This window comes from Acomys minous (assembly GCF_964271855.1).
Source record: "Acomys minous genome assembly, chromosome: 16".
In the NCBI taxonomy this organism is placed as follows: domain Eukaryota; kingdom Metazoa; phylum Chordata; class Mammalia; order Rodentia; family Muridae; genus Acomys; species Acomys minous.
In genome coordinates this window covers 37749218-37776842 of record NC_140498.1, presented here as the reverse complement: position 1 = coordinate 37776842, position 27625 = coordinate 37749218, and the positions used below count along the sequence as shown (strand labels likewise).

Genomic DNA, 27625 nt, shown 5'->3' with positions numbered 1-27625 from the left:
TTTCCATAGAAAGAAGAAAAATAATTTATTCCAAAAGATGTAGAAGTAAGAAATTCATCCTGAAAATAGAGCTTGGTGTACATCTGCTGGGGTGGAGCTTCTCTCGAGCGGGCACTCCTAACTGTCCCAGGGAGGCTTAGTTGTCTGGCAGCAGGTTTTAAACATGTCGATGACTCTCAGGTTGTGAGCTGGCAAGAGCCATTTTCGAAGCCACAGGCTCCAAGACGAGAGTAACAGATCTCTCAGAGCAGCAGCTTTTCTCTCAGCGGAGTGCAGACATCTCATGGAGTCAGCTAAGTAGGCACATAATTCATCAAAGTGTAAAAAAGGCGAAGGAAAAAATACTGTATGCAGAGGAAGGTCTTCAAGTGTAAGGCAGGTAATGGCTGAAGTAGGCTATCAAAGAAGGCGGTCTGAGTGGAGGTAACTGTGCACCTAGAAGGCATTCTCTCTGTGACCTGCAAAACAAAACAGCTCTAGTAACTTAAAGGCTCTAACATCGGAGTCCTTCAGCCTTCTGCAAAAGAGCAGAAAGGGGGCTGGAGAGATGGCTCAGCATTTATGAGCACTGGCTGCGCTTCTAGAGGACTTGGGTTCAATTCCCAGCACACATACACACACGAGCCTTACAACTCCAGTCCTAGGAGACCTGATAGCCTCTTTTAGCCACATGCACACACATGGCACCCAGTCAAACATGCTGATAAAACACTCAAACATAAGCCAGGCATGGTGGCGCACAACTTTAATCCCAGCACTAGGGAGGCAGAGGCAGAGGCAGAGGCAGAGGCAGAGGCAGAGGCAGAGGCAGAGGCAGGCGGACCGCTGTGAGTTCGAGGCCAGCCTAGTCTACCAAGCAAGTCCAGGACAGCCAAGACTAACCCAGAGAGACCCTGTCTCAAGAAATTTTAAAAAAGAAAAAAAGAAAAAGAAAAAAGAAAGAAAGAAAGAAAGAAAGAAAGAAAGAAAGAAAGAAAAACCACCCAAATTTATTTAGGAAATGGAGTCAGGGAAGAGGTGGGACAGAGAAAGAACCAAAAGTAGCCAGGGCTACGGCACACAAGCAGCAAACACCCTTGCACACAAAATTTAAGAATGGAAGAAAGCAGAGGAGAGGGAGGCCTGCAACCCCAGCTACTCCAGAGATAAAGGAAAAATATCCTAAGGCTAGCCGCAGCATCTCAGTGAGATCCTCTCTCAAGACAAAAGATGAGCCAGGTGGTAGTGGCATGTGCCTTTAATCCCAGCATCTGGGAAGCAGAGGCAGGCAGAGCTCTGTGAGTTTGAGGCCAGCCTAGTCTACAGAGCTAGTTCCAGGCCAGCCAGGGCTACATGGTGAAATACTGACTCAACAACAACACAACATAGACAGGATTAGGGATATAGTTAGTATCAAAAAAATTTCATCCAAGCTGAGCATGGTGCACACAATCCTAGCACCTAGGCTGCTGAGGTGGAGGACAGGGAGTGCGAGGTCAGTCTGGGCAATCTGGAGAGACCCTATCTCACTCTCCTCCCCCTAACACAGAGTAAGCAGGTCAATACTTTGCAAGATGTAGTAGGTGCTCAATTAAAACTCAGATGACCAAAAGGCATGCTCATCACACAGCTTTGGGCAAATTCTAGAGGAAGTCCCAATGCCAAGGTCAGCACTATCATATGACTACAAGGACAGCAGTGTGTCTTACCCAAATTAGGAAACAAGGCTGACTAACACAGGAGCTGAAATGTGGTGACTCCCTGTGCTTTCCACTTCCCTCTAAGGGTGGACAGCTGGTTGCCAACATGGACACCTCTCATTCCGCCTTTGTTGGCCTCCTGAGTAGCAAGCTCCATGTCTTATCCACAGGACCCAGGCTACCCTTCAGGCTGTTCCTCATTCTAACTACTGCAAGTATGGGTGACCATGGCACCAGATGCCCATGTTTCTGTGGGAATCTCCTATGAGTGCACACTGACAGACGTCCTTCCTGCTAGAATAATGACTAATAGGGCACCACAGCAGATTGGGTATAAAGAGCTTTATTGTGGAGGGAGTGAGGAGAGAGGAGGGGGCCATGACAGAGAGGGGAAGAGGCTGAGAGAGGCAGAGAGAGAGACCAAGGCAAAGAGAAAGAAAGTAAGAGAGCTTGGGGTGGCGGGCAGGTGATGATGTCAGAGGTTGCTAGATCCTGAAAGGAAGGCTAGTGGGACCACCTGTATACAAACACTTACCCTTTGGACATTTTAAAGATTTATTATATTTTTAAGTGTGTGTGTGCGCGCATGCGCTCATGTGAGTACAAGTGTCCTCAAAATCCAGAAAAGGCCTTGGATCTCCTGGAACTGGAGCTGGAGGGGGCTGTGGGTGGTCCAGTGTGGGCGCTGGGATTGAATCTGGGCCCTCTGTAAGAGGAGTGTGTACTCTCAACCCCTGGACTTTCTTTGACAAAGGGAAAAATGACTCACTTTTTTTTTTGTTTTCAAGATAGGGTCTCTCTGTGTAGCCTTGGCTGTCCTGGACTCACTTTGTAGACCAGGCTGGCTTTGAACTTACAGCGATCCGCCTGCCTCTGCCTCCTGAGTGCTGGGATTAAAGGCGTGCGCCGCCACACCTGGCTGACTTTTACTTTTTAATAAACACACACAACTAGGAGCGGCTACTTTTTATTCACCGTCAGTGGTGACAGCTGAACTACAGTTATGTGTTGTGCTGCAAGGCGTGGCTCTATGGTGGATGAGTTAGAGAGCATGGAATCCTCTCTATGATGTGGAAATAACTAGCTGTGGATGGAGCGGGAACAGGCAACCCAGAATTCACAGTGTTGTTTTGTGAAACAAAGGAGTCACTAAGGTGACCGAGAGATAAGCACAGTGATGGGGAGGGAGCTTAAAAATACCAGGGCCAGGGCTGGAGAGATGGCTCAGCGGTTAAGAGCACTCTTCTTCCAGGGGTCATGAGTTCAATTCCCAGCAACCACATGGTGGCTCACAACCATCTATAATGTGATCTGATGCCCTCCTCTGGCCTACAGGGGTACCTGCAGGCAGAGCTCTGTATACATAATAATAAATAAATAAATCTTTAAAAAAATATCAGGGCCAGCTGGGTGGTGACAGCACATTGCTCTACAGATTGAGTTCTAGGACAGCCAGGGCTACACAGAGAAACCCTGTCTTGAACTCTTCCTCACCCCACAAAAAAACCAACCAACCAACAAAACAACAACAAAAGGCCAGAATGAACCTGTCTTCTGTCTGACTCTTGTTTCTAAATCTTTCTTTTAGATAAAATTTCAAACTATTCTTTATTATAACATGCAAAGGTAGTCTTATTCAACCTCTAGACTAAGCAAGCCAGTTGAAGGCACTGGCATTTAACCATTTAAGGCAATGTATCAAAAGTGGTTAAAAAAAATTAGAAAGCTAAATGCACCTAGAGGCAAAAGAACTCACTTAGAAACAGTAGCAAGGAGCCGGAGTGGTGGGGCACACCTGTAATCCCAGCACTCAGGGAGGCAGAGGCAGGCAGATCTCTGTGAGTTTGAGGTCAGCCTGGTCTACAAAGTGAGTCCAGGACAGCCAGGGTTACACAGAGAAACTCTTATCCACAGGACCCCAGGCTACTCTTCAGCCTGTTCCTCATTTTAACTACTCTAAGTATGGGTGACCATGGCAACAGATGCACATGTTTCTGTGGGAATCTTCTATGAGTGCACACTGACAGATGTCCAAAACAAACCAAACAAACAAATAAAAGAAACAGTAGCCAGGACGCAAGCACAGGACTTGCAGGCTGAGCCCTGAAACATCTGAAGTATTAAGAGACGGTGAGGGGGGCTGGAGAGATGGCTCAGCAGTTAGGTTCACTGACTACTCTTCCAGAAACCTGGGTTCAATTCCCAGCACCTACATGGCAGCTCACAAATGTCTGTAACTCCAAGGTCTGACACCGTCACACAGACATACATCCAGGCAAAACATTAGTGGAGTAAATAAATAAATAAACTTAAAAAAGAAAAACAGATGGGGAGAGGTGAGGCAAAGCCAGGACCATGTCCTGTCAAGCGTACTTGCTCATCTCCCTCCTAAGTGAAGTGAACATGGCAGAGCAGTGGGAGGCAGAAGAGCTAAGCACACTAATGAGCTTTAATCCCAGCACTCAGGAGGCAGAGGCAGGCGGATCTCTGTGAGTTCGAGGCCAGCCTGGTCTACAAAGCAAGTCCAGGACAGGAAAGGCTACACAGAGAAACCCTGTCTCAAAACAAAAACAACAACAACAACAACAACAACAACAACAAAACCCATGAAAACAGCAGGCCTGGAGGCTTCAGGGCAGAAGCAAAGGAGTGAGAAGAAGGCGGCTCCAGGGCAGCCTGGCGGGCCTGAGGCCACGGTGGAGAACCGCTTCCCACCTGCAGACCTACTGTTCTTATTCTTCACTTTCCTGGTTTTGTGACACAGGGACCTTCGGTGACAAAAGCTATGTGCATACATCTTATATTAGATCTCAAGAGTATGCTGTTATTAAAACTAGATCCTTCAGGTTAAAGCAACAACAAAAGCTGAGCCCTTCACAGGCCAGAACTGCTCAAAGCTTTTAGGCGAAGAGTCTCAAGAAATGCACAGGGGCTGGTGACATGCCTTAGTTCTTTTTAGTTATTGTTGTTGTTTGTTTTGTTTTTTGAGACAGGATTTCTCTGTGTAGCCCTGGCTGTCCTGGAACTCAGGCTGGCCTCGAACTCACAGAGATCTGCCTGCCTCTGCCTCTGGAGTGCTGGGATTAAAGGTGTGCGCCACCACGCCCGGCCACGGTTTAGTTCTTAAGAGCACTGGCTGCTTTCACAGAGGACCTGAGTCCAGCTCCCAGCACCCTCGAGGCAGCTCACAACACCATTTCCAAGGGATCTGATGCCCTCTTCTGGCCTCCTCGGGCATTGCATGAATGTGAAGTGCATACATAAATATAGGCAAAACATTCATACATATAAAAATAAAGTAAATACATAAATAAATATTTTTAAAAAGCAGGCTGAGAATATGGCTCAGTTCTGCCCTGAACACTTGACACTAACAGAGAGTAACAGAGAGAGGAACAAATCAGGTGACAAGTGTCCTGCCACTCAGCCAGTGAACAAACCTTCACATCCTGCTACTGTTAATCATCTTGTCTCAGAATAAAATAAAGCTGCAGTCATGGGGTGAGCTTCGTCTCTACTCTGTGCTGTTTCAGACAAGGGCTCACTCTGTAGCCCAGGCTGGCTTTGAACTTATCATCCTCCTGCCTCTGAAACCAGTGCTGGAATTGTGGGTATGCACCACCATTCCCAACCTTTGAAAGGGGCCTGTCTCCCTGTTCCCGGAGCAGTCTAAGGTATTCACTTTAAATATTTCAGGCCCTGCTTCCAGCTGCTGAGTGTTACAAGCCTAAGAATACTACTCACTTCTAATCTGAGTCAGAAGCCTCTGTAGAAGCCTAACTCCATAAACCACGCCCGCATACATGCACACAGATCGGAGGACAACTTGTAGGAGCTGGTTATCTCTTTTAGCAGGTCGGTCCCAGGTATCGAACCCAGGTCTTCAGGTTTGGCAGCGAGTGCTTTTACCCACTGCACCACCTCTCCAGCCCTACATGGCATTTTAAAAAGGCAGGGTGATCACAGAACTTAAAAGAAACGTATGGATAAATCCCTAAGACACACACAAAGAGACGGTTTGTTCTAAATATGCTCACGTTCTCAAGCTTTTGTCTCTTCTTCAGCTATCTTAAAACGGCCATGAAGTTCTGAGAGGAAGAGCCATGGCAAGCTCGCTAGCTCACTGGCTGGCAACGTTCGCACGGAAGGGCACGGGCATAGTCACCTCAGCGCCTGGGCACTGTGGAGCGTGTCTTCATCCTCAAGGCCAGTGGTACTTCAGATACCAGATGGTTTCATTTTTCAATTGTGGTCCAAAGAGAGGATTTAGCTGGGCCAGAATCGCAATCAGCCAACTAAAATTCATGGGGAGGAACAAGAGCAAAAAGTGGTGAAATTGGCTAGAGTGCGACCATTTCCACACAGCATGGAAAGCCGCATTACTTCAACCCCAGTGTGTTCCATTCTGACCGAGCCTTCACTGCTCGATGTGCCCCGGGACACCGCGGGCCAGAGAACATTTGCCAGGCAGCACTGTGCCTTCATTTGAGACGATCCACAAAGCAGAGAGGCCCCATCACCGCTGAGTCTCTGTCTTTTCTCCGTGACTTCACAACAGTGCCACGGATCTGAGCTCTGCAAAACTCATGGCATCTCTACCACCAAGTGGGCGCAGCCCCCCACAATTGGTCATCCTCACAAGGTCCAGGTGAAACAGGCTTTCGTCATCTCCAGCGTGCAGCGGACATTAAGGCACTATTTTAAGGTTTCAGCCCACGAGGTTCCTAATCACCATCAAGATGAAACACGTCAAAGCCTTTTGCGGGCCCTACCACACAGAACCAAGCAGGCGCTCACTTCTGCATCTGAACCATGCATGCCTCTGCACGGCACACAAAGTACAAGCATCTCATTTCAGCCCAGAAACTAAAGCAGCAGTTAGCCTTAATTTTTTTCTTACGCCGTTTACAAGTTCTGTGTAAGCCATTTTCTATCTGGTGAGGTAATTCATGGGCCCAGTGAAATTTGAGAACCAGAGTAAGACCAAAAGCAAGGAATAAAAAGACAAGCAGCCTGCAGGTGTCTGGCTACTCAAGCACTCTGTTTCACTTACTGAACATATTTAATGCACAATTACCAGGTGCCAGGCCCTCGTATCACAGGGAAGATGACATGTCAGTCTCCTCAGAGATCTTACATAATATCAGACGGTAACTGCTATAGAGAGAAGAAAAGCAGGGGAAAGGCGTGGAGATGGGACTGAAAGGGTGGCCAGGGCAGAAGAGGCTATCTGAGGAGACCAGAAGAACGCCAAAACTGCACTGTCTTTAGCTCCTATTCAGATGGTCTCTGTAGAGGGTGGGGGCGGGGACAAATGGGGGGTGCAGGGTGCTGAAGAATGAGTGTCAGTGGCACAGGCCCGCGTTACTCAGCTCTGGCATGTAGTTGCTTTCTGAGGAAAAGGAGGCAGATGACCCTGGTCTCTCCCTTTCCCCCCACCCACCCACCTCCGCCCGAGACAGGGTTTCTCTGTGTAGCCTTGGCTGTCCTGGACTCACTTTGTAGACCAGGCTGGCCTCGAACTCACAGCGAGCCGCCTGCCTCTGCCTCCCAAGTGCTGGGATTAAAGGCGTGCACCACCACGCCCGACTGACCCTCGTCTCTTTTTAAACCCCCTCCAGGAAGGGGACCAGCCGAACCCAAGTAGGGCATTATCAGGTTTGGTCTTCTCCCTTTGTCTGGCATTTTTGGAATCCTTCCAATCATGAGACCAAAAGGCTGCTTCTGATCACCAATGGAGAGGGCCGGGGAAGCAGCCAGCACAGTGCAGAAGCTGGTCCCCACTGACACAAGGTATGTGCCTCTTCCCAGCCCACAAAAGGTCGTTTTGTGATGAGAAATGTGATACAGAAGGAACCAGAACTGATACCTCAAGCTGACTCACTTTACAAAGAGTTAATTCAGATGAGATTCTGTGATCGCCCTTAGAACTAGGGTATTAAACATAAACACAACACCAAGCCCTTCAATAAGGCTACACACACACACACACACACACACACACACACACACACACACACCACAGGCGGACACTGCACTGCAGAAAAGCTCTGTGGCCAGAGAGTCATGGAAAATTCCACTCAAGCCCAGGGTTTCCCCGAGCCCAGCAGGAGATGCAAGCTGCCTGCAGGAACAGTTCTGTGTTTCATAAGAGACTGGGCTAACTGGCAACACTTAGAAACATCAAATTAAAAGGATACATCAGAGCCCACACTGTCCCCATGCCTTTCCTCACTAAGACTGTGCAGTAAGCAATAAAAACATCACCTCCAGGCTGGACAGATGGAGCAATGGTTAAGGGCAAACGCTGTGCTTCCAAAGGATCTGAGCTTGCCTCCCAGCACCCATACTGGGCAGATCACCATTGCCTGTAACTTCAAATCCAGATACAATGCCCTCTTCTGGTCTCTGCAGTAACACCCACACAAACACGCATGTGCGCGCAAGCACACACACATACACAGACAGGCAGGTAGGAAATTAGGCAGACGTGTACACACACACACACACACACACACACACACACACACACACACACACACACACAGACAACCTTCCCAGGCTGGTGTAGAGGACAGTGTCCTCAACCTCAACTGCATAGTCTACACATGTAGGAGCTTTTCTGACAAGACAGAATGGGAAAATTAAAGCACTGTGGGAAGGCAAAGGCTGGTCATACAATTAACAAAATTTGCTGTGAAGACTCCCTACATGGAGACAATATTCCTTAAGGAGATATTTCAAATAAGGACATTAAAATAGACATGAACTATGCTGAAGGGCAAAGTATATTCGACCTTTGCCTTTGATCTTAGCCCTTTCTTAGCTGTAATCTGTGACTTCCTGTAGCTCTCTCCAACAAGATTATGAGGTTTGTTTATAGTCAAAACAAACGTCTTAACTTTCCTGCACCTAGAGCCACTTCTACCCTCGTGACCCATCTACAGTCTCATTTACTACAGTTACTAATCCTTTAAAAGGGGCCTCTAAGATGCTACCAATATCACATATATAGCTACTGTCAAGACACAATCATTAGACAAGGCCTTAAACTCCTTTATGTAGGCACGAATGACCCACACCGCCCAGCTGTGGGACCACAGGTTGTCCTCCAGACACTGCTGCTCTCCAAACACCCTGGCAGCCACACCCTGGCTATGAGTGAGTGGAGGTCTCAGAAAAAACTCTTCAGGCACCTGCAGGAGGAAGCGGGTAGCCATGCCTGCCTCCTGAGGATGTTGTCACCATCTTAACTCACAGAGTTAAGCAGCAGCCTGAGGCAGAGGCAGGAAAAGTGACTTGTGGATGTTCACAATTCTAAGTGGCAGAAGCAGGCAGCAGATGACCAGAAACTATAGGCCCAACTAACGCTGCAGCCTTTGAGGTGCTGTAAGTGAAGATGTGAGTTTAGCTGAGTCTAAATTGTTTGTGAATGACAGACGTGAGAATCCAGCCTTTGGTGCCTACCCATGGTAAAAGAATAAATATCAGAAGCAAGAGCGAATGAAGACCTCTTTGCACTCTCGAGGCAGTCTTTGGAAGCTTCCAGAGTTTAAAACACCCTCCCTGTCCTGCATTTGCGTGGGGGGTGGGGGAATATCACACTGGTTTCAAAGTCATAGGAACAAGGGATCCTCCTGAGTAAAAACTAAGTCACCGTCCATCAGCATCAGGTCTGCTTGTAGTGATGGGATACTTTGTTTATTTTTCAGTTTGAAAGCTAGACAGAGCAGGGCGTGGTGGCACAGGCCTTTAATTCCAGCACTCGGGAGGCAGAGGCAGGCAGATAGCTGTGAGTTCGAGGCCAGCCTGGTCTACAAAGTGAGTCCAGGATGGCCAAGGCTACACAGAGAAACTCTGTCTCAAAAAACCAAAAAAAAAAAAAAAAAAAAAAGCTAGACAGAACCCATGGCCTTATGCATGGTAAGCAAGGACCCAGACCCTGAGCTACTTGACACTATTTTCAATGTTTCAAATCAAGAAAAAAGAAAAGAAAAGAAAAAAAATCAATCTCAATCCCCATCCCAACACACACCACAGAGCAAAACCCGTTAGGAAAATGCCCGGAGAACTTGTAGGTTATTTCATTTGACGTTTTAGAGGAATGTCCCCTCTCTTAACCAGCTGAATGGACTCAGTGCCTGCCCTTCTGACTACCCAGACTTAAAGTTTCCCTTTGAAGCCGAGGAACACACAGAGCAGTGGGAGGAAGAGTTGCCGCTGAGCTGACGGGAACAGAGGAGGAAGGGCTTGAGCTCTGGCGGATCCCTGACTTGTTGTGTAACCAGAAGGAACGGACTGTACTCTTTCGCCTGCCCAAACTGTTCCACATGGTTCCACAGCCCAAAGGCCTAATAACCATCAACTGAGAGGGGTCTGGGAGACAGCGGTGGCCCAGGAGCAGCTAAGGGAACTACAGGACTGGAGTGGACCCAGGGCAAACCCACTGCTCCTCTTTTTTGAGGGGAGGGGTTTACTGCATTGAAAATAGGGCCTACAGACGTAGGCAAGCACGCTAGCCCTGAGGTACATTCCCAGACTGTTTTTTTGTTTATTGTTTTGGGTTGATTTTTGTTTTTGTTTTGTTTTGTTTTGTTTTTGAGACAGGGTTTCTCTGTGTAGCCCTGGCTGTGTCCTGGAACTCCCTCTGTAGTCCAGGCTGGCCTCAAACTCACAGAGATCCACCTGCCTCTGCCTCCCAAGTCTGGGATCAAGGCGTGCGTCACTGCCGCAGCCCCTGCTGCCCACTGCCGGCTGCCACCACCCTGCCCACATTCCCAGATTTTTATCACTACTATTTTTTTTTTTTTAAGATAAAATCTTGGTAAATTATCCAGGCTATTTTTGAACTTACTGTGTAGCTCAGCTGTCTAACGGTGCCCCACCTGTTCCACAGTCACTCTCAGGGGCTGTGGCCATGTTGGGCTCTGAGGATGCCAAGATGCAGGCTGAAGGGCCTGAGCCACCGGAGATGGCAAAGGAGTCAGGCCAGTGACCCCCAGCATGGTCAGAGACTTCCCCAAGCAGAGTGCACTGCTCTGCACAGAAGCCAGCCCAGCTCTCAAATCCTGCTTGGTGCTTTTGTTCTGTGTGCAGAAGGGAGAACAGGGAACACGGGTGTGGCCTAGTTCCTGGTGAGGCACAGGTGGGACCTTCTCAACTTCCTTGTTGGAATGGGGAAACCCAGCCAGGGATGGCCCCTCCCCCCGCTATCCTCCTCACTCTGACAGGAGTGACCTCTGTCAGCAGGCACCTTGTGTAGCAGCAGACACAGGGCAAGCCTTGCCCTGGCTCCCTTCAGCACAACATTAAACCCTCTCACCAATCGAATGACACAAACACATTGAAAGGCAGGGAGCTACATTGAACCTTCTAGAAAATAAGGAGATTTGGTACTAGACAAAGTTAGGTTTTTAACGTTGAACATACAAAATGCTGGTGGAGTGGCTCTGGGCAAGTGACCTTACAGCCCAAGCTTGTTTTTTGTAAAAATGGAGCCAAAATACTTGCTGCAGAGAATTAGGAATTAATTAGGAATTAGGGGCTCTGCGGTTGGCAAGCAGAACTTCAAAACACTGCACGCTCCTTGGTTTTTTGTTTTTTCTTTCTTTTTTGTTTTGTCTTGTTTCTAGTTCCCCCCACCCCACCCCCACCCACCCCCGCCCGAAACAGGGTTTCACTGTGTAGCCTTGGCTGTCCTGGACTTGCTCTGTAGACCAGGCTGGCCTCAAACTCACATAGACCCGCGTGCCTCTGACTCCAGAGTGCTGGGATTAAAGGCGTGCATAACCATGCCTGGCATCCTTGCTTTTCTTTATTTGAAAGGCAGCTAAAATTGTGCCGAAGCCACGGGAGACACAAAAGATTTGGAGTTTTTCAAAGTATGTAGCACTGTGCCATTTTCACCTCTACTCCTGCTCATGCTCCCCTTCCCCCACCCCCATCCCCACCCCCAGTCCCAGACCCACCCCTAGCTTGCAGATTTCCCAGGTTCCCTCTAACACATACACCCTACACAGTGCATGTGACAGACGCCTCTGTAGGCGGTATGCCATACAGCAGGCTCAAAGACAGGTAGATGTATATTCTTGGGTGGACCTGAGGTAACTGGGTAAGTGACCTCTAAAAAGGAACAGGCCTGCCTGTCAAAGACATGAATGAACAAGCAACTGCCTGGGTTATGAACTCACTGCCCTCTGATATGTGGCAAGGACACACTAATGGAGTTCCCGCACTGACCCTTAAAATGAGCTTGAGTTTTTGTTCTCTCTGAAGACAGAGCTGAGGGGCACTGTAGACACAAGCGGGAGGCCACTGGGTGGATGTGAGAACACTGTGAGAGGCTCCGGTGGGCTTTCTGATCTGGAAGTCCTTGGCCTGGCAGTAACTTTTCTGCAGCTTTTGCAACATGGAACCAGAGCATTTGGCAGAAAACATGTTCCAGAGACTGGCCCGGGGCGCCCTGCCCTCCTGCCTGCCCCAGAGCCTCCACTGCCCCATGGCTCTAAACCGGCTCAGGCCCTGCACGATCAATGGGGCTGCTCCCTCAGAGGCTGAGCCCAAGTGATGTCTGAATCCCTTCTAAAGTTTTTCTTTCTCGGCCATTCTTCCTCCTTCAAACCTGTTTCCCCTGGTGCTAGAGATGGAATCCCAGCTTTTTGCATGCAGGACAAATGTTCTTTCACTTAGGTTCAACTTTATAAACTACTAAAGGGTGAACAGGAGCCATTAAGAAGGGTTGGGAGCCAACCGTGAGGGTGGACAATTGCAATGTCAGTGCTTGGGGAGACAGACAGGTGGATCTCTGTGAGTTTAAGGCTGGACAGCCACGGCTACTCAGAGAAACCCTGCCACGAAAGAAGAAGAAGAAGAAGAAGAAGAAGAAGAAGAAGAAGAAGAAGAAGAAGAAGAAGAAGAAGAAGAAGAAGAAGAAGAAGAAAGAAGAAAGAAGAAAGAAGAAGAAGAAGATAGCTCAGAAGGTAAAGGTGCTTGCTGCCAAACTTGACAACCTGAGTTTGACACGCACAGCCCCACCAGAAACAACCCCTATAAGCCGCCCTCTGACCCCCACACTAAATAAATAAATGTGGAAAAAATTTAAAGGGTGAAAGGAATTACACACAAAGGAGATGCTGCTGCTGGCCTTCAAGATGGAGGGCCGAATGGAATGTGAGTGGCCTCAGGGGTGGGGCGGTGGCTAACAACAGCCAGTGAGGAAATAGGGACTTCAGTCTTCTTACCACAGAGAACTCAATTCTGGCACAGCCTGCGGGCTTGGCAGAGAAGCTCAAGCTCCAGATGAGAAGATGCAAACATGTTTTCTATTATCTGGCTGCCAGCCTTACCACTGTGGCCCCTTTGCCACCACAGGAATACGCCCTAATTTTGCCAGTTTTAAACTTGAAGTCTGTTCCTTTTCTTCCCGCAGGACTTCTAGGCGACAACGCATTTTCCAAACTAGGCCTTTCAACCAAAGTCCCAACAAGCCCTTTGTGTGTGCTAGGGATTGAAACCCAGGGCCTCGCCATACCACTGGGGTACAATCTCAGCCTTAATAGCCCCCTTATCTGCCATACTGTAAGGGGAAAGAGTCTAACATATGCCTTCATAAAGCAATGACAACATGCTAGGCCAGACACCACGGTCTCTCGTCCCCTATACATAAATGTACCTATGAGAAAAATTAAGCGATTCTCAGATGGAGAATGAAATGATGGCAACTATGGAGGGAGGGGAGTGACGAGGGTAGGGGCTCTCCACACTGAGGGGTACACAACCACCAAACCACACAAGCCTGGGCTTCCCCTGGCAGACCTCACCAGGCTGAGAAACACATACAAAGCCCCACAGCCTCCCAGAGCAGAGTCTGAGAAAGCACAAATATCACTCAAGAAAGCTGGAGCCCCAAAGCCTTTTCTTTTTAATCATGAATTAATCAGACAGAGGGGCTGGTGAGACAGCTGGGGTTGGAGTTACTTGCTGCCAAGCAACTGTTGCTGATAACGCGAGTTTGATTTCCCATGATTCACAAGGTGGAAGCAACAAACTGACCCCTGAGGGCTGTCTTCTGCACTCCACATGCCTGCCCCATCTCAAATGAATAAATTAAACACATGTTAAGAAAAGGTGCATATATGCATCTGTGCATGCGCGTGTGTCTGTGTGTGTGTGTATTACTGAGATAGCTTGGCAGTTAAAAGCACTTGCTGCTGCTCCAGAGGACCCAAATTCAATTCCCAGAAACCACACCGAATGAATGGCTTATAAACTCCTGAAACTCCAGCTCCAGGGGATCCAATGCCCTCTTCTGGCCTCCACAGGCAATGCACTCATATGCATAAACACACACACACACTTAAATTTTTTAAATTAAGCACTGGCGACTCTTCCAAAGGACTCGGGATCAAATCCCAGTACCCACGTGGCAGCTCACAACTGTCTGTAATTTCAGGTCCAGGGGATTTGACACCCATACACAGACATACACAGAGGCAGAAAACCAACGCAAAATTAAATTAAAATTTTGAAAAAAAATTAAATTTAAAAAGTGTGAATAAGCCGAGTGTGGTGGCGCATGCCTTTAATCCCAGCACTTGGGAGGCAGAGACAGGCAGATCGCTGTGAGTTAGAGGCTGGCCTGGTCTACAAAGTGAGTCCAGGACAGCCAAGGCTACACAGAGAAACCCTGTCTCGAAAAACCAAAAGAGTGAATAATATAGTCTTAAAAAAATTTAAAAATCATTGGATGGTGGTGGCACATGCCTTTAATCCCAGCACTCGGGAGGCAGAGACAGGAGGATTTCTCTGAGTTCAAGGCCAGCCTGGTCTACAGAGCAAGTTCCAAGACGCCAGGGCTGTTACCCAGAGAAACTCTGTCTTGAAAAAAAGAAAAATGAAAAGAAAAACAAAACAAAAAAACCAACCAACCAACCAAAAAACAAAAAAACCCAAAAAGAAAGTGCTGGGATTACATGAGTGAGCTACCACACTTGGAGTCAGAGTAAGTTCTAAGACAGCCAAGACTACACAGAGAAACCCTGTCTCAAAAAAGCCAAAAATAAATATACACACACACACAGAGGAAGAGAATAGAGGAACGAAAATATGATGAAATAGTCAACACAATAAAATAGCCTAAAGTTAGCATGTTAATAACTGTATTAAGTTTATATACGTGAAAGACATTTACAAGATAGAAGACTGCTGGGTATATAGAGCTAAGTACCTGCAATCCTAATACTTGGGAGAAGGCTGAAGTTGTAAGTTCAAGACCAGCTTGGACTATGTTAATCAGACTTGTCTTAACAAACCAAAACTAAATTACACTAAAAGGAAAAGACCCTCAGTATTGACTTGCTTCAGACTGAGTTCCAGGCCAGCCAAGGCTACACAGTGAGACCCTGTCCCTAAAAGAAAAGGAAAAGAAAGAGAAAGCGACAAAAAAGAAAGTCAGGAGAGAAACTCATACACACATAGCAATGCTATTTTGAATATAAAAGCCAGAAAAACTATTTAATGAAGCAAGGAAGTTCTCAAAAATTGGCAAAGCATACAGTGGTGGTGATGCCTGTAATCAGGCAGAGGCTGGAGGGACAAGAGTTCACGGCCAGCCTGGGCTACCTACTGAGATTCTCTCTCAAAAAAACAGAAGCAGGACTGGAGAGATGGCTCAGAGGTTAAGAGCACCGACTGCGCTTCCAGAGGTCCTGAGTTCAATTCCCAGAAACCACATGGTGGCCCACAACCACCTATAATGAGATCTGATGCCCTCTTCTGGCCTGCAGGTGTACATGCAGGCAGAGCACCATTACATAATAATAACCAAATAAACACATCTATAAAACAACAACAATCAGAAGCAACACGGAAATGGTACAGATGCTGAGAATGCAAGTGATTTGTGGAGTGAGCAAGGCTCTGGATTCAATCCCTAGCATTAAACAAGAAAAGAAAAGTTGGTGGGTCTGCTACCATTGTTTACCCCAACTCTGCAAGAAAGCCAAGCCTCCCCGATTCATCCATCACGAGCAGGGAGTGAGCTCAGCGCATGCGCAGGCCCTAGCAAGGGCTCTAGACCTCAGAAACAAAACCACCCCCAAGCCCCAGCCAGACTGCTCATGTCCTCTCACCCCTCTCTTTTAAATCCATACCCCATGGCCTCTGTAGCTCTCTTCTGTTGCCTGCCCTCAGTCACATCTCTCTTCTGGTAGTTTCCACCGCTTCCAGGTGACACTGGTTCCTCCCCCAATTCCTCCAAGCCCTCTCAAGCAGAAAGCTGCCTACTTTTGGGCAATGAGATCGGAGACATCTTTGCTTCCCCTGTGCTACCTTCGGATGGTTGTGCAAAGGGACTTCTCTAGGAAGCACGCAGCTTGTTTTTCGGCTTTCCCAGTGCAGCCTCCTGATGCAGAGGCTGCTCTACAAGGCTGTTCTTAGCCACACTTCCATCTAAACAGTAATCCCACCTCACTTACACGGGTCCTGCTTTGAGACACCCAGTAGACCCTGGGTCACAGATAAGCAACCTTAACCACGCAGTTCCCTATGCACATAACATCTATGGGAACACGGAGTCATAAGGCAGGTGCAGAAAGAGTTCAGCAAGACAGAACACACCAGTGAAAGCTGTGTGATCTCTTTAAGGGACTCAAGACCAGCACTAATATCTTTGGGCTGCAGTTGAGTTGATCTTGAGTGACTGGAACTCTGGCAAGCAAAGGCCCACGGAAGAGAGAAGACTGCGCCACATATCAACATTGGCACTGCTCAGGTTCGGCTCCGCCCACTCCTCTCTTTTTCTCTCTATCCCTTCTTTGAGGTCAGGGTTTCTTAATGCTGGCACCACTGTTCTGGAGAACAACCTTATTCACAGGAGCGAGGGAGAGCAAATGTTTACTTATCAGTGTCCCTGGCTTTTACCACAGGATGTTATCAGTGCCCCTGGCTTTTACCCCAGGATGCCAACAGAAGTGCCAAAGCAGCACCTCTTCAAGAACACATCCATCAACTACAAGGTGCCGTGCTTATGTGGCTCAGTTATTTGTGCAAACTATAAATCAATAAGACAATCAGGGAAGTAAAATGCAATAGTATACTCAGTGATATAAAGGTGCTAACTTGGCCAGGCACGGTGGCGCACTCCTTTAATCCCAGCTCTCGGGAGGGAGAAGCAGGTGGATCTCCATAAGTTCGAGGCCAGCCTGGTCTACAAAGCAAGTCCAGGACAGCCAGGACTACAAGACAAAGCCTGTCTTGAAAAGCAAACAAACAAACAAACAAGCAAACATAAAGGCATTGATTTGGAATGTGGTGACATATTGTGATTATGTCTGAATTGGTGGTTATCTCAGAGACAAAGGATAATCTAGATTTGCCTCAAAATAATCTGAGGTACAAATAATGTGAGGAGATGAAAGAAGCTTGCCTGTGAGTTGGTAATTTTTGAAGGTGGGAAAACAGAGCAAATACAGTATGTTTAGAAAGTCAAAATCAGACTGGGCATGATTTTTTTTTTTTAAGACAGCCTTTGGCTGTGTTGGACTTGCTTTGTAGACCAGGCTGGCTTCAAAGTCACAGAGATCCGCCTGTCTCTCTCTCTCTTTCAAGTGCTGCTGGGATTACAGGGGTGTGCCACCGTGCCTGGCTTTGGGCATGAACTTTTAATCCTAGTGCTTGGGAGGAAGAGGCAGGTGAAACTCTGTAAGTTGAAGCTAGCCTGGTCTACATGGTAAATGGCAAGCCAGACAGGGATACCAGGAGCCCCTGTCTCAAATAAAATAAAGTTCGTTGATGACACGTGAATTTGTTCCATCCCCTTCAGCTATTTACTGTGAGAATACCGTTCCACTTGGTGCTTGTCAGATTTCCACTACAGAGACTAAGCCATCAGCTGAAAAAGCCTTTTACTCTCTAGCCAAAACAAACAGAAAAGTGGAAAGAGTAAACTTCAGCCAGTTCTACCGTCAAGCTCAGTGTTGGCACAGCCAGACTCCATGAGACCAGTTAGCACCTGTGGGATGTTTTGTAGAAACCTAAAACCTTGCTTGGGAGTCACTGAAGGGTGCGCAGAGAGCCAAGCGTCCTTGTAGTAAGCTCTCCTCATTTACGTCCATGTCACCGAAAGCCTTAGTGCTGAGTCCCCGAGCACTAGGCATCCCTGGGGACAGAGGCACAGAGGGCCCCAGCCTTTCATCTCAGGAGGGATTGGAATGGCCAACCCCATCTTCACCCCAGTATTGCAGGGAGAGAGAAGCCTCCGTGGGAGGAGGCGGACTGGTTCTACACTCCGGCTGGACACGATGCCTCAGGCCTGTAGCCCTGCATTTGGAAGCGCCCTAGTTTCATTTCTGTCTCAGTGATAAAATATCCTGACAAAAGCAACTTAGAAAAGAAAGGGCTTGATTTAGCTCAGGCCTAGAGCAGGGAGTGAAGGTGTGGGGACGGAAGGCAGCTAGTGCTGGCTAGTCAGGAGCAGGGAGAACAGGTGCCTGTGCGCTTCTGTCCACAGCTCACCCTCTGCACTCGCACACAGTCTAGGACCCAAGGCCAGGGAACGTGCCGCCCGCAACCAGGGCGGGACTTCTCACCTCAGTTAACCCGAGAAGCTCCCATGGGCGCGCTCATCAGCCCACTCAACGCAGCCGATTCCTCACTGACACTCTGTGTAGCCAGGGTATTCTAGACTGGGTGTCAGGTTGATAAAACAGAGGGGCTGAGGCAGGAGGATCACTGTGAATGTGAAGACAGCCTATAGTTCTAGCCTATCTAGGCACAGCATGAGATCTTGACAAGAAAGAAGACCAGCAAGGAGACCCTTGGGGTAACTTTCCTGAGATGTGCCCTACGCTCCAGCTGCTGAACAAAGAAGAATCAGACCCTTCAAGCACTCTGTGGTCATGACTTGCTCCGAGAGCTGATTAAAACTCAGTTTTGTTTTTTTCCCTCTGCAACTAGGATGTGTTCTATAGGAAAGGGGAGAGTAGAGTGTGGACAGCTGTGGGAAACACCTTTAAAATAGTTCAACGTCCTTCTGCCATTTCTATATTCATGCTGACTGAAAAACAGCATCCAAGTGAGTGTGAGTGCTGAGAGGAGGGTATACCCTACACATACAAAGTCACACACACACACACACACACACACACACACACACACACACTCACACACACCCTGCCCGGAGACAGGGTTTCTCTGTGTAACCCTAGCTGGCCTGGACTTGCTTTGTAGACCAGACTGGGCTCAAACTCACAGAGATCCACCTGCCTCTGTCTCCCTGAGTGCTAGGATTAAAAACATGGGCGATCACACCTGCTACAAAGTCAGCTTTTATTCAATAGTTTCAATACAACCCACTCAGACAGATGTAAATTATTATACTATAATACAGCTTATAATGATTTTTAAAAAAATTACTCTTACTCTACCTGATTATGATTCTAATCCCACTTCTGTTCATCAGATTAACAATAGTCTTAAGAAGGAATAAGTGGGGCTGGAGAGATGGCTTAGTGGTTAAGAGCAGTGGCTGCTCTTCTAGAGGTCCTGAGTTCAATTCCCAGCAACCATATGGTGGCTCACAGCCATCTATAATGAGATCTGGTGTTCTCTTCTGGCCTGCAGGCATGCATTAAACATAATTAATTAATTAATTAATTAATTATTTTTTTTAAAAAAAGAAGTTATCAGTGGGAGCTGGAGAGATGGCTCACAGGTTAAGAACTCTGACTGCTCTTCCAGAGGTCCAGAGTTCAATTCCCAGCAATGACATGGTGACTCACAGCCATCTATGTGATATGATGCCCTCTTCTGGCCTGCAGCTGTACATGCAGGCAGAGCACAGTATACATAATAATAAATAAATTAATTAATTAAAAAAGAAGAAGAAGGAATAAGTAAAGGTATGCACACCTTTAATCCTAGCACTTGGGGGGCAGAGGCAGGCAAACCTCTGTGAGCTCAAGTCCAAACAGGACAACAAAGTGAGACTGTTCATGCTAAGAGAAAAAAAAAGTAAACGCTTATGTATTTATTATTATTTATTTAATAATTATATAATAATATGTATAAAACAAAAATAAAAGAACAACTTTATTTAGGGATGGGGCTCAGTGTTTGCAAGGCCCTGAGTTTAGTCTCATTACCATACCTCAAAAAAATTAAAAAGAGCAGCTTAGAGAGAGAGATAGTTGAGCAGGTAAGAGCACTTGCTGGGGGGGAAAAAGGAGGAAAAAAACCCTACTTCATATTTTAGTGGGGTGGCAGTAGCCCACACCTTTAATCCCAGCACTTGGGAGGTAGAGGCAGGTGGATCTCTGAGTTCAAGGCCAGCCCGGTCTACACAGTGTGTTCTAGGATAGTCAAGGTTACACCAAAACCTTGTCTCAAACAAACAAAACAAAACCTGGAGCATTTGCTGCCCTTAGGACCCAGGTTTGAGTTCCAGCACCTATACAAAGGCTTAAAGACATCTGTAGCCCCGTCCCAGAGTACGTGAAGCCCTTCTCTGGCCTCTGTGGGCACTGCACTCACATGGTACACACACATGCAGACAAAGCACCTGCATGTGTAAAATATGTGATAATAATAAAAAAATGCAGCCAGGCACTTGGGAGGCAGAGGCAGGTGGATCGAGCTGTGAGTTTGAGGCTAGCCTGATCTACAAAGTGACTCCAGGACAGCCAAGGCTAACACAAAGAGACCCTGTCTCAAAAAAAAAGCTTTTAAGTCAGGCATGGTAGAGCACACCTTTAATCCCAGCACTCGGGAGGCGGAGGCATGCGGCTCTCTGTGAGTTCAAGGCCAGCCTGGTTTATATGGCAAGTCCAGGACAACAAGCACTACAAGCCCTATCTTTAAAAAAAATTTTTAAAGCTCTTTTTTTAAAGATTTATTTATTTTCCATAGAGTATTCTGCTTGCACATGTAAGCCTGCATACCAGACCTCATTATAGATGGTTATGAGCCACCATATTGGACTTAGAACCTTTGAAAGAGCAGCCAGTGCTCTTAACCTCTGAGCCATCTCTCCAGCCCTCCAAAAATGTTTTTAACTTTAAAAATAAATTACAGGCTGGGTGGGTAATGTACACTTTTAATCCAGCACTCTGGAGGCAGAGGCAAGCAGATCTCTGTGAGTTCCAGGCCAGTCTGGTCTATAAAGTGGGTTGTTACACAGAGAAACTCTGTCTTGAAAAACAAAAAAAAAAAAAAAAAAAAAAAAAAAAGACATTATATTCCTGTGAGATATGTAAGTGAAATGAGTAGACTTTAATACTTAACAATAGTAACATATAAAGTAGTATAATTGTAAGTTCCAGACAATTATAAGCTTTAGATTTTCAGCAAATTACATTTAAAATCCCATCTGCCAACTCTTATCCAACGCACTGAGTACTTGCAAATGCGAGGTTCTGGGCATATTCAATTTGAGGGCACTATTTGTTGATACTAAACAAACATAAGTGCCAATGAACCAATTAACACATTATAGATACCAAGAATAATAACTGCTTTTAAGAACAGCTGTGTACAAGAGACAAGATACTTACAAGAGATAGCAGCAAACCGAACAGGTCACCAACATGGTGATAATAACTCTATAAGAGAAAGAAAGAAAGCACTTTTATTAGACATGGTGAACATGCAGACCTTGGCATGATCTGGGACTGCAGGAACACATACCTTACACAAACATCCTACATGCTGCTGGGTGCCCCAGGGGCCCAGGGGGGCCGAGGACAAGTATAAGAACCTAACAAAAATCCGTGTTTGACTGAGTACGCTCCTGCCACAGTCTGATGGGAAACTGAGAAGCCTGTTCTGACAATTCGTTTTGACAGGACAACCATATTTGACAGTTTTCTTGGCAATGAATTAACACTGCTAAGACTAGCTGGACCTCTCCCCATTTCTGAGAGATGGCTCAGAGGTTAAGAGCACTGACTGCTTTTCCAGAGGTCCTGAGTTCAATTCCCAGCAGCCACATGGTGGCTCACAACCATCTGTAATGTGATCTAATGCCCTCTCCTGTCATGTAGGCATACACGCAGACAGAGCATTGTATACATAAAAATAAATAAATCATTTAAAAATAAAAACTAAAGTTGGGTCTCTGATCAGCTGAATTTCAGCATTTTGAAAACAGACTGCATGCTTAGTGCATCCTGCTCTTACAGAGGACCCGAGTTCAGTTCCCAGCACTCACAACTGCCTTTAACTCCAGCTCCAGGGGATCTGGTGCCTCCAGCCTCTCTGGGTACCCACAAGTATGCGCACATACACACATGTAAACACACACGCACACACAAATTTTAAAGATAATAATATAATTCTTTTTAAATTTTTTTAATTAAGAAACACACAGAAGCCACCATCCTCTCTCCAAGGACTCCCTTCTGAATCTTTGTCCCTGAGGCAAGGATATGGCTCCGGCAGGGCAAGCACGGGGAATCCTAGGGTCCAATCCACACACAGCACCCTTCATGAGCACCCTCATTTCCCCTAACTAATATACTCTTAACGCTGTCATCTCCTGCTCACGTCCTTTGCTTGCCCACCCGTGCTCTGGTTTGGTTTGGTTAACTTACTCGGGCAGGTTCAAAACTTCCTTGCAGTCCTTTTATTCTGTCTACAATCATTCTATTTAATCTTTCAGAAACAATCCTTTCATTACACCCTTCAGTAGAGGCTATTTCCCACAGGGGTGATTGCAACACCCCGGAAGTAAAACAAAGCAAACGTCAGAATGCCTGCTAATATTTACTAAGCCAGTAGAAGTTCTGCGCATGCATTTCCTGTGCTTAGGCTATAGGTGTGTGCCTTCATCCCACAGATCTACCTTAGTACCCTGAGTGCATCGAGATCTAGAGAAAAAGCAAATAATGAAACTGATTTAAAATGTTTACCCTGGTAACTGGAGAGATGGCTCAGGGGCTAATAGCACTGGCTGCTCTTCCAGAGGACACAGATTTGATTCCTGGCACTCACGTAGTAGCTAACTGTCTGTAACTCCAGTTCTAGGAGATCTAATGCCCTCTTCTGGCATCTCTGGGCACTACACGTACGTAGTGCAGAGACATCGTGCAGACAGAACAGCCATACACATATAATACCAAAAAAAAATCTATCCTGCCCTTCCCTGGTAAGTTTACAGGCTGGGGAAGAAGGGAGAGCAGACAGCACACAAGGTGAACAACAGACAGAGAAGAAAAACGATCATTAGCGTGTTGAGGGATCAGCAGCCACTGACCTAAGAAAATAAAGCAGGGAAGAAAGGAAGACAGATGCGCTGGGGCTGCGGCAGTGTTAAAGTGTGATGAGGCCTTGGCAAGGGATGCAGTCTGACTGCAGACTTGACTGAGCGCTCCCAGCGGTGGGACAGCAAGCTCAGGCACGAGCTGAGAGAAGGCTTGTTGGTTCAGCGGGGAGGAGACCTGAGTGGCTGAAACAGACAAGCCAGGCTAGCTTGGCAGGCAGGAGGAGAGGTCAAACAGGTGCATCTCACAGCCTTTGCAAGGCCTCTGCCCAAAACATTATCAGGTGGGAACTGAAGAAAACCAGCAGAATCTGGCTCTACCAGGATCTCTTCCCTGTACTGAAACAGGCTAAGGAAAGAGACAAAGTAAAAAAGGCGGACTGAGGCCGGGCGTGGTGGTGCACGCCTTTAATCCCAGCACTCGGGAGGCAGAGGCAGGTGGATTGCTGTGAGGTCAGCCTGGTCTACAAAGTGAGTCTAGGACAGCCAAGGCTACACAGAGAGACCCTGTCTCAGAACAAACAAACAAAAAACAAAACAAAAAAGAAAAGAAAAGGCAGACTGATCAGGAGTGTAAGTGTATAGAAGGTGGGGTTCTGTACAGGCGAGACTGGCTTTGCACAGCATGGATAGCAGGTGCTGGTCACATTTCAGATGCGTTTTGTTTTATTATTTGCGTGTGGGACAGGGGAGTGCACCCGGGTGCAGATGCCCGTGGAGGCAGGGGTGTTTGGATTGCCTGACCTGTGATGCAAGCCCTTCCTTCAGCCAGCTGGCTGGGGTCATACACACACCAGTAATCCTAGCACTTGGAAGGTCAAAGCAGGAGGATGGCAAGTGTGAAGTTAGCTTAGGCTACATAAAGATGGACAGATGGAAGGCCAGCTTCCCAACTCTTCCTTCTCAGCCCTTTACTCCTGGAGACAAGTGCCTTTACCAGGACACCCTCCTCCCAACACATGTGTCTGGGTCTCATTTCCAAGTTTTTGTTCATCTTCCCCTGTTCCTGAGTCTAGCTTAGAATCTCTTCTCTCTTCTCCCTTCCCCAAAAGATATCTCAGAGAGCAGAAACAGGCGAGGACCCTGTGTATTACACACTTACTATTAGCTGCCATAAAAAATGCTCCCCTTAAAATGAGCTGTATGCGCTACACAGAAGCATGCAGGAGTGGAGTCATAAGTGGCAATTTATTTTCAAATGTCTTAGCAAAACTTTATGCATCTCTGTACACACATGCATTCATATGGCGAACATGTATAAATCTATTATGACATATGGCCTTGGGATGTGACCTTTTAAAAAAAGATTTATTTTAAGCTGAGCAGTGGTGCTGCATGCCTTTAGTGGCAGCATTCAGGAGGCAGAAGCAGGTGGATCTCTGAGATCGAGGCCAGCTTTGTCTACAAAGTGAGTTCCAGGACAGCCAAGGCTTCAGAGAAACCCTATATCAAAAAGCAAAAAGAAAAAGAAGAAAAGGGGAAAAAAAAATAACTGTTTTACATTTTTAAGTTTAAGCAGCCACAGAGGCCAGAAGAGTGAGTTGGATTCCCTACAGCTGGAGTTACAAGTACTTCTGAGCCACCTCACATGGGTCCTGGGAATTGAACTCAGGTCCTCTGGAAGAGTACTAAATGCTCTTAATATGCCATGGTATGCAGGGGGAGAACAGAGAACAATCTGTGGGGTGGTCAGACACAGGCAGCAAGCACCTGTACCCAGTGAGGCCACCAGCTAGCCAGCCGTTCCTTTGTGACTTCCCACATTCTACATGCGCCGAACTGCTTATGAAAACAAAAAACCAACCAACCAATCAACAACCAACCAACCCCTGGAGCGGACATCACCCCTAGTCCCCTGGCCCCTGTGTGCTCCTCCACATCTGGTAAGGACGGCACTATGGAAAGCTTGACTCTTTTAACCAATCTGTGGAGTCCTGAGAGAAAAGAAGGAGGTAAGAAGGACAGGCGTGATGAGGACAGGTGACAGCAGGCACAGGCTGCATTTTAGCTTGCCCGTGTCCCACTGCAGGAAAAATCCAAAGAAGAGCAAGGGGCTAGTAGTGCCCTGCGACACACACAGTCAGAGGGGGCCTTGGGTTTTTTTCCTCTTCCTCCAGCCAACTTCTTGCTGTTTCATGAGGTCCTGACGACCCCCTAACCATGCCCTCTTCAGAACCCTGCGCAAGAGTCTCTCAGGGAAAGGAGTCAACACGGAAGTCCTCGTGTTTCACTCCCTTCGTGCTCAGTTCCTTGTTTCCTGAGTGGAAGTGTTCTGATCCCTCAAATCAGAAATTAACTATCCAATGCAGCACGGTGGCGGAGGATACAGCTGCAGGTGGGAGTGCTTGTCAAGAAGCTGGAAGGCTCAGAGCCAGGCATGGTGACTCACGCCTTTAATCCCAGCAGTCAGGAGGCAGAGGCAGGTGGATCGCCGTGAGTTCGAGGCCAGCCTGGTCTACAAAGTGAGTCCAGGACAGCGAAGGCTACACTGAGAGACTCTGTCTCAAAAAAACAAAACAAAACAAAAAAACCCCCAGAAGATAGGAGGCTCTAGGTTCATTCTTCAAACACACACACACACACACACACACACACACACACACACACACACACACAGGGGCAAGGGAGAAAATATCAGAGTTCATTAAGCAAGCCAGTTCTTGCAAAAATTTTTTTGATTTATAACCTTTTGGACAGGGGAAGGTAAAAGAGACCTGGTGTTAATAATTCCTAAAATGTTCATGTTTCAGTTAAAAAAGAAAAAAAAAAAAAGAACATGCAGAAGCTACCTGAATCTTCCAAGGTCACAGAGCTCAATCACCCTGGAGCTGCGTTTCCCCAAAGGTAAGCCTGTAACTCCCAGGAAGCACCATTTCAAGCCCTGCTCAGTCCTGCCAAGAGCAGGGAGCATGACGACTGCAGCGGAGGCTGGGACTGCCCCGGATGCCATGTCACTGCAGGTCAGAGAGCCTGGCTGGAAGCAACAGGGCTGCATTACTCTGCATAACAGGCCTGACGCCAAGGTGGGGAAAGGACTGGTCCACACTCACACGTTAATGAGGGCCTCCCCAGGGTTGAAGGGCAGAAAGACAGACAGTGGTGGAATGAAACAGGGTTGGTATAAATACACCAGAAGCATTTTGTTGTCTTTAACTTCAAGAGGGAGGAAAAAGAGGTCTAAATGATTTCAGTTAATACAAATTAATAACTCTGGAATTCTGATACCACAGCAACTACTATCAACTGAAGAAGATCCTGTAGAACTGATACCGAGAGCTGGGACTTGATCTTGCAAATGACAGAAATCCACCTATCATTTCCTTTTAAAAAGTGGAGAGGTGGCTCTTTGGTTAAGAGAGCACTTGCTCTTCCTGAAGATCTGGGTTCAAGTCCCAGCACCCACGTGGCAGCTCTTAACCATTTGTAACTCCAATTCCAAGGGATCCAAAGCCCTTTGTAGGCATGGTGCCCTGACATACATGCAGCCAAACACCCAGACACATAGGAAATAAGTAAGTCCTAAAAAGTGCCATGTTAGGCTAATAGAAAGAACACATATTTTTAAAAGTCAGTATATTCCAGAAAGTAATAGAGGCCAATTTCACAAAACAGAGTAAACTTCCTCTAATCAAAATGCCCACTCAGTACACACTGTCTGCTCTACAAAGCGCCCTGGATCTAAGCACTATGAAGCACTACTTAAAGCAAGAGACGTTTCTGACAAACTATGACTTCAGTACAAGTGTCACCTCCACATGATCTTGAGTCAAGATGGAAAAAAATTACTAAAATTAAAGAGGAACAAGAAAGAGGGTGTTCCAGGCTCCTCTAAAGAGGTCTGTTTTACACTGTAATACAAAAGTTTGTTTCCAAACAGAGAAAGCGGTATTTAGCAAAACCCTGGGTGGGGTAATGCAAATCTATCTTGGCCAACCCCTGTAAATACAAGCAAGGGCAGGAGCGCCCTGCAAGGTATGACGCAGAGGTTTCTAAACAGTACCATCGGCTCTGAGTGATTTAACCTCGCCTAGCTCAGGCTCACCCCCTCCTGGGTTGGGCCCCCGAGACGCAAAGGCTGAGCTCAACACTATGCAGCAAGCTTGTCAGAGTCCGCAACTGCGACAGCATCGAGGACAGAGAGGGCGCTTTCTGTTCTCTCAGATCCCTTTCTTTGAAGTTTGGGCAAACGCACTGGAGGTGCGTCAAAGACAGGAACAAAGCAGCGAGAGTGGTTCGGGAGGCACCCTAACTCCTCAGCCGATGTGCACGCCTTCGGTCTATCAAGACAAAAAGCATTCCCTAAAATTCACTTCCGGGAGGGGCTGCCAGAGGTGACCTCACGCTCCAGCCAGGGACACCGACAGGCTCCCGGGAGCGCACGCGGTCCTCCCTTCTGTGGTCCATCCCGCCTCACCCTCCCGCCTTAGTCCTCCAGGCGCGAGCCTTCCTTCCCTCCGTGATCCTCCCGCCGCGGTCCCACCGCCTCGGGCCTGGCGCACTTACCCCCGGTTAGGACCCTTGGGGATAAACCAGGGCACGAGGAGGCCCACGAAGCCCCAAAACACGCTCATCACGATCAAAGGCACAGTGAGGCCGTGGTACGCCATGCCTGGTCCCCTGCAGCCTAACCTGTCCGCCTCCCCACTCTGGTCCCACCCGGAAGTGTCAACAGCGGCTCACGTGACCGGCGTGC

General features: G+C 47.4%; 1 protein-coding gene across 3 annotated transcripts; it reads right to left on the bottom strand.

Annotated features, from left to right (window-relative positions):
- On the bottom strand, positions 1-27625 carry ATP6V0E1 (ATPase H+ transporting V0 subunit e1). Of its 3 annotated transcripts, none has more exons than XM_084763859.1 (4): positions 27436-27621; positions 21227-21274; positions 5853-5974; positions 1-458 (listed from the first exon to the last, which is right to left on the bottom strand). In XM_084763859.1, the coding sequence occupies exons 1-3, from the start codon at positions 27537-27539 to the stop codon at positions 5881-5883; spliced, it is 246 nt and encodes an 81-aa protein (XP_084619985.1). In that variant the 5' UTR covers positions 27540-27621; the 3' UTR covers positions 1-458; positions 5853-5880. The 3 variants fall into 3 exon arrangements, with proteins under 3 accessions (XP_084619985.1, XP_084619984.1, XP_084619986.1); XM_084763858.1 differs by having other exon boundaries at positions 5845-5974; positions 27436-27619; XM_084763860.1 differs by lacking the exon at positions 5853-5974 and having other exon boundaries at positions 27436-27625.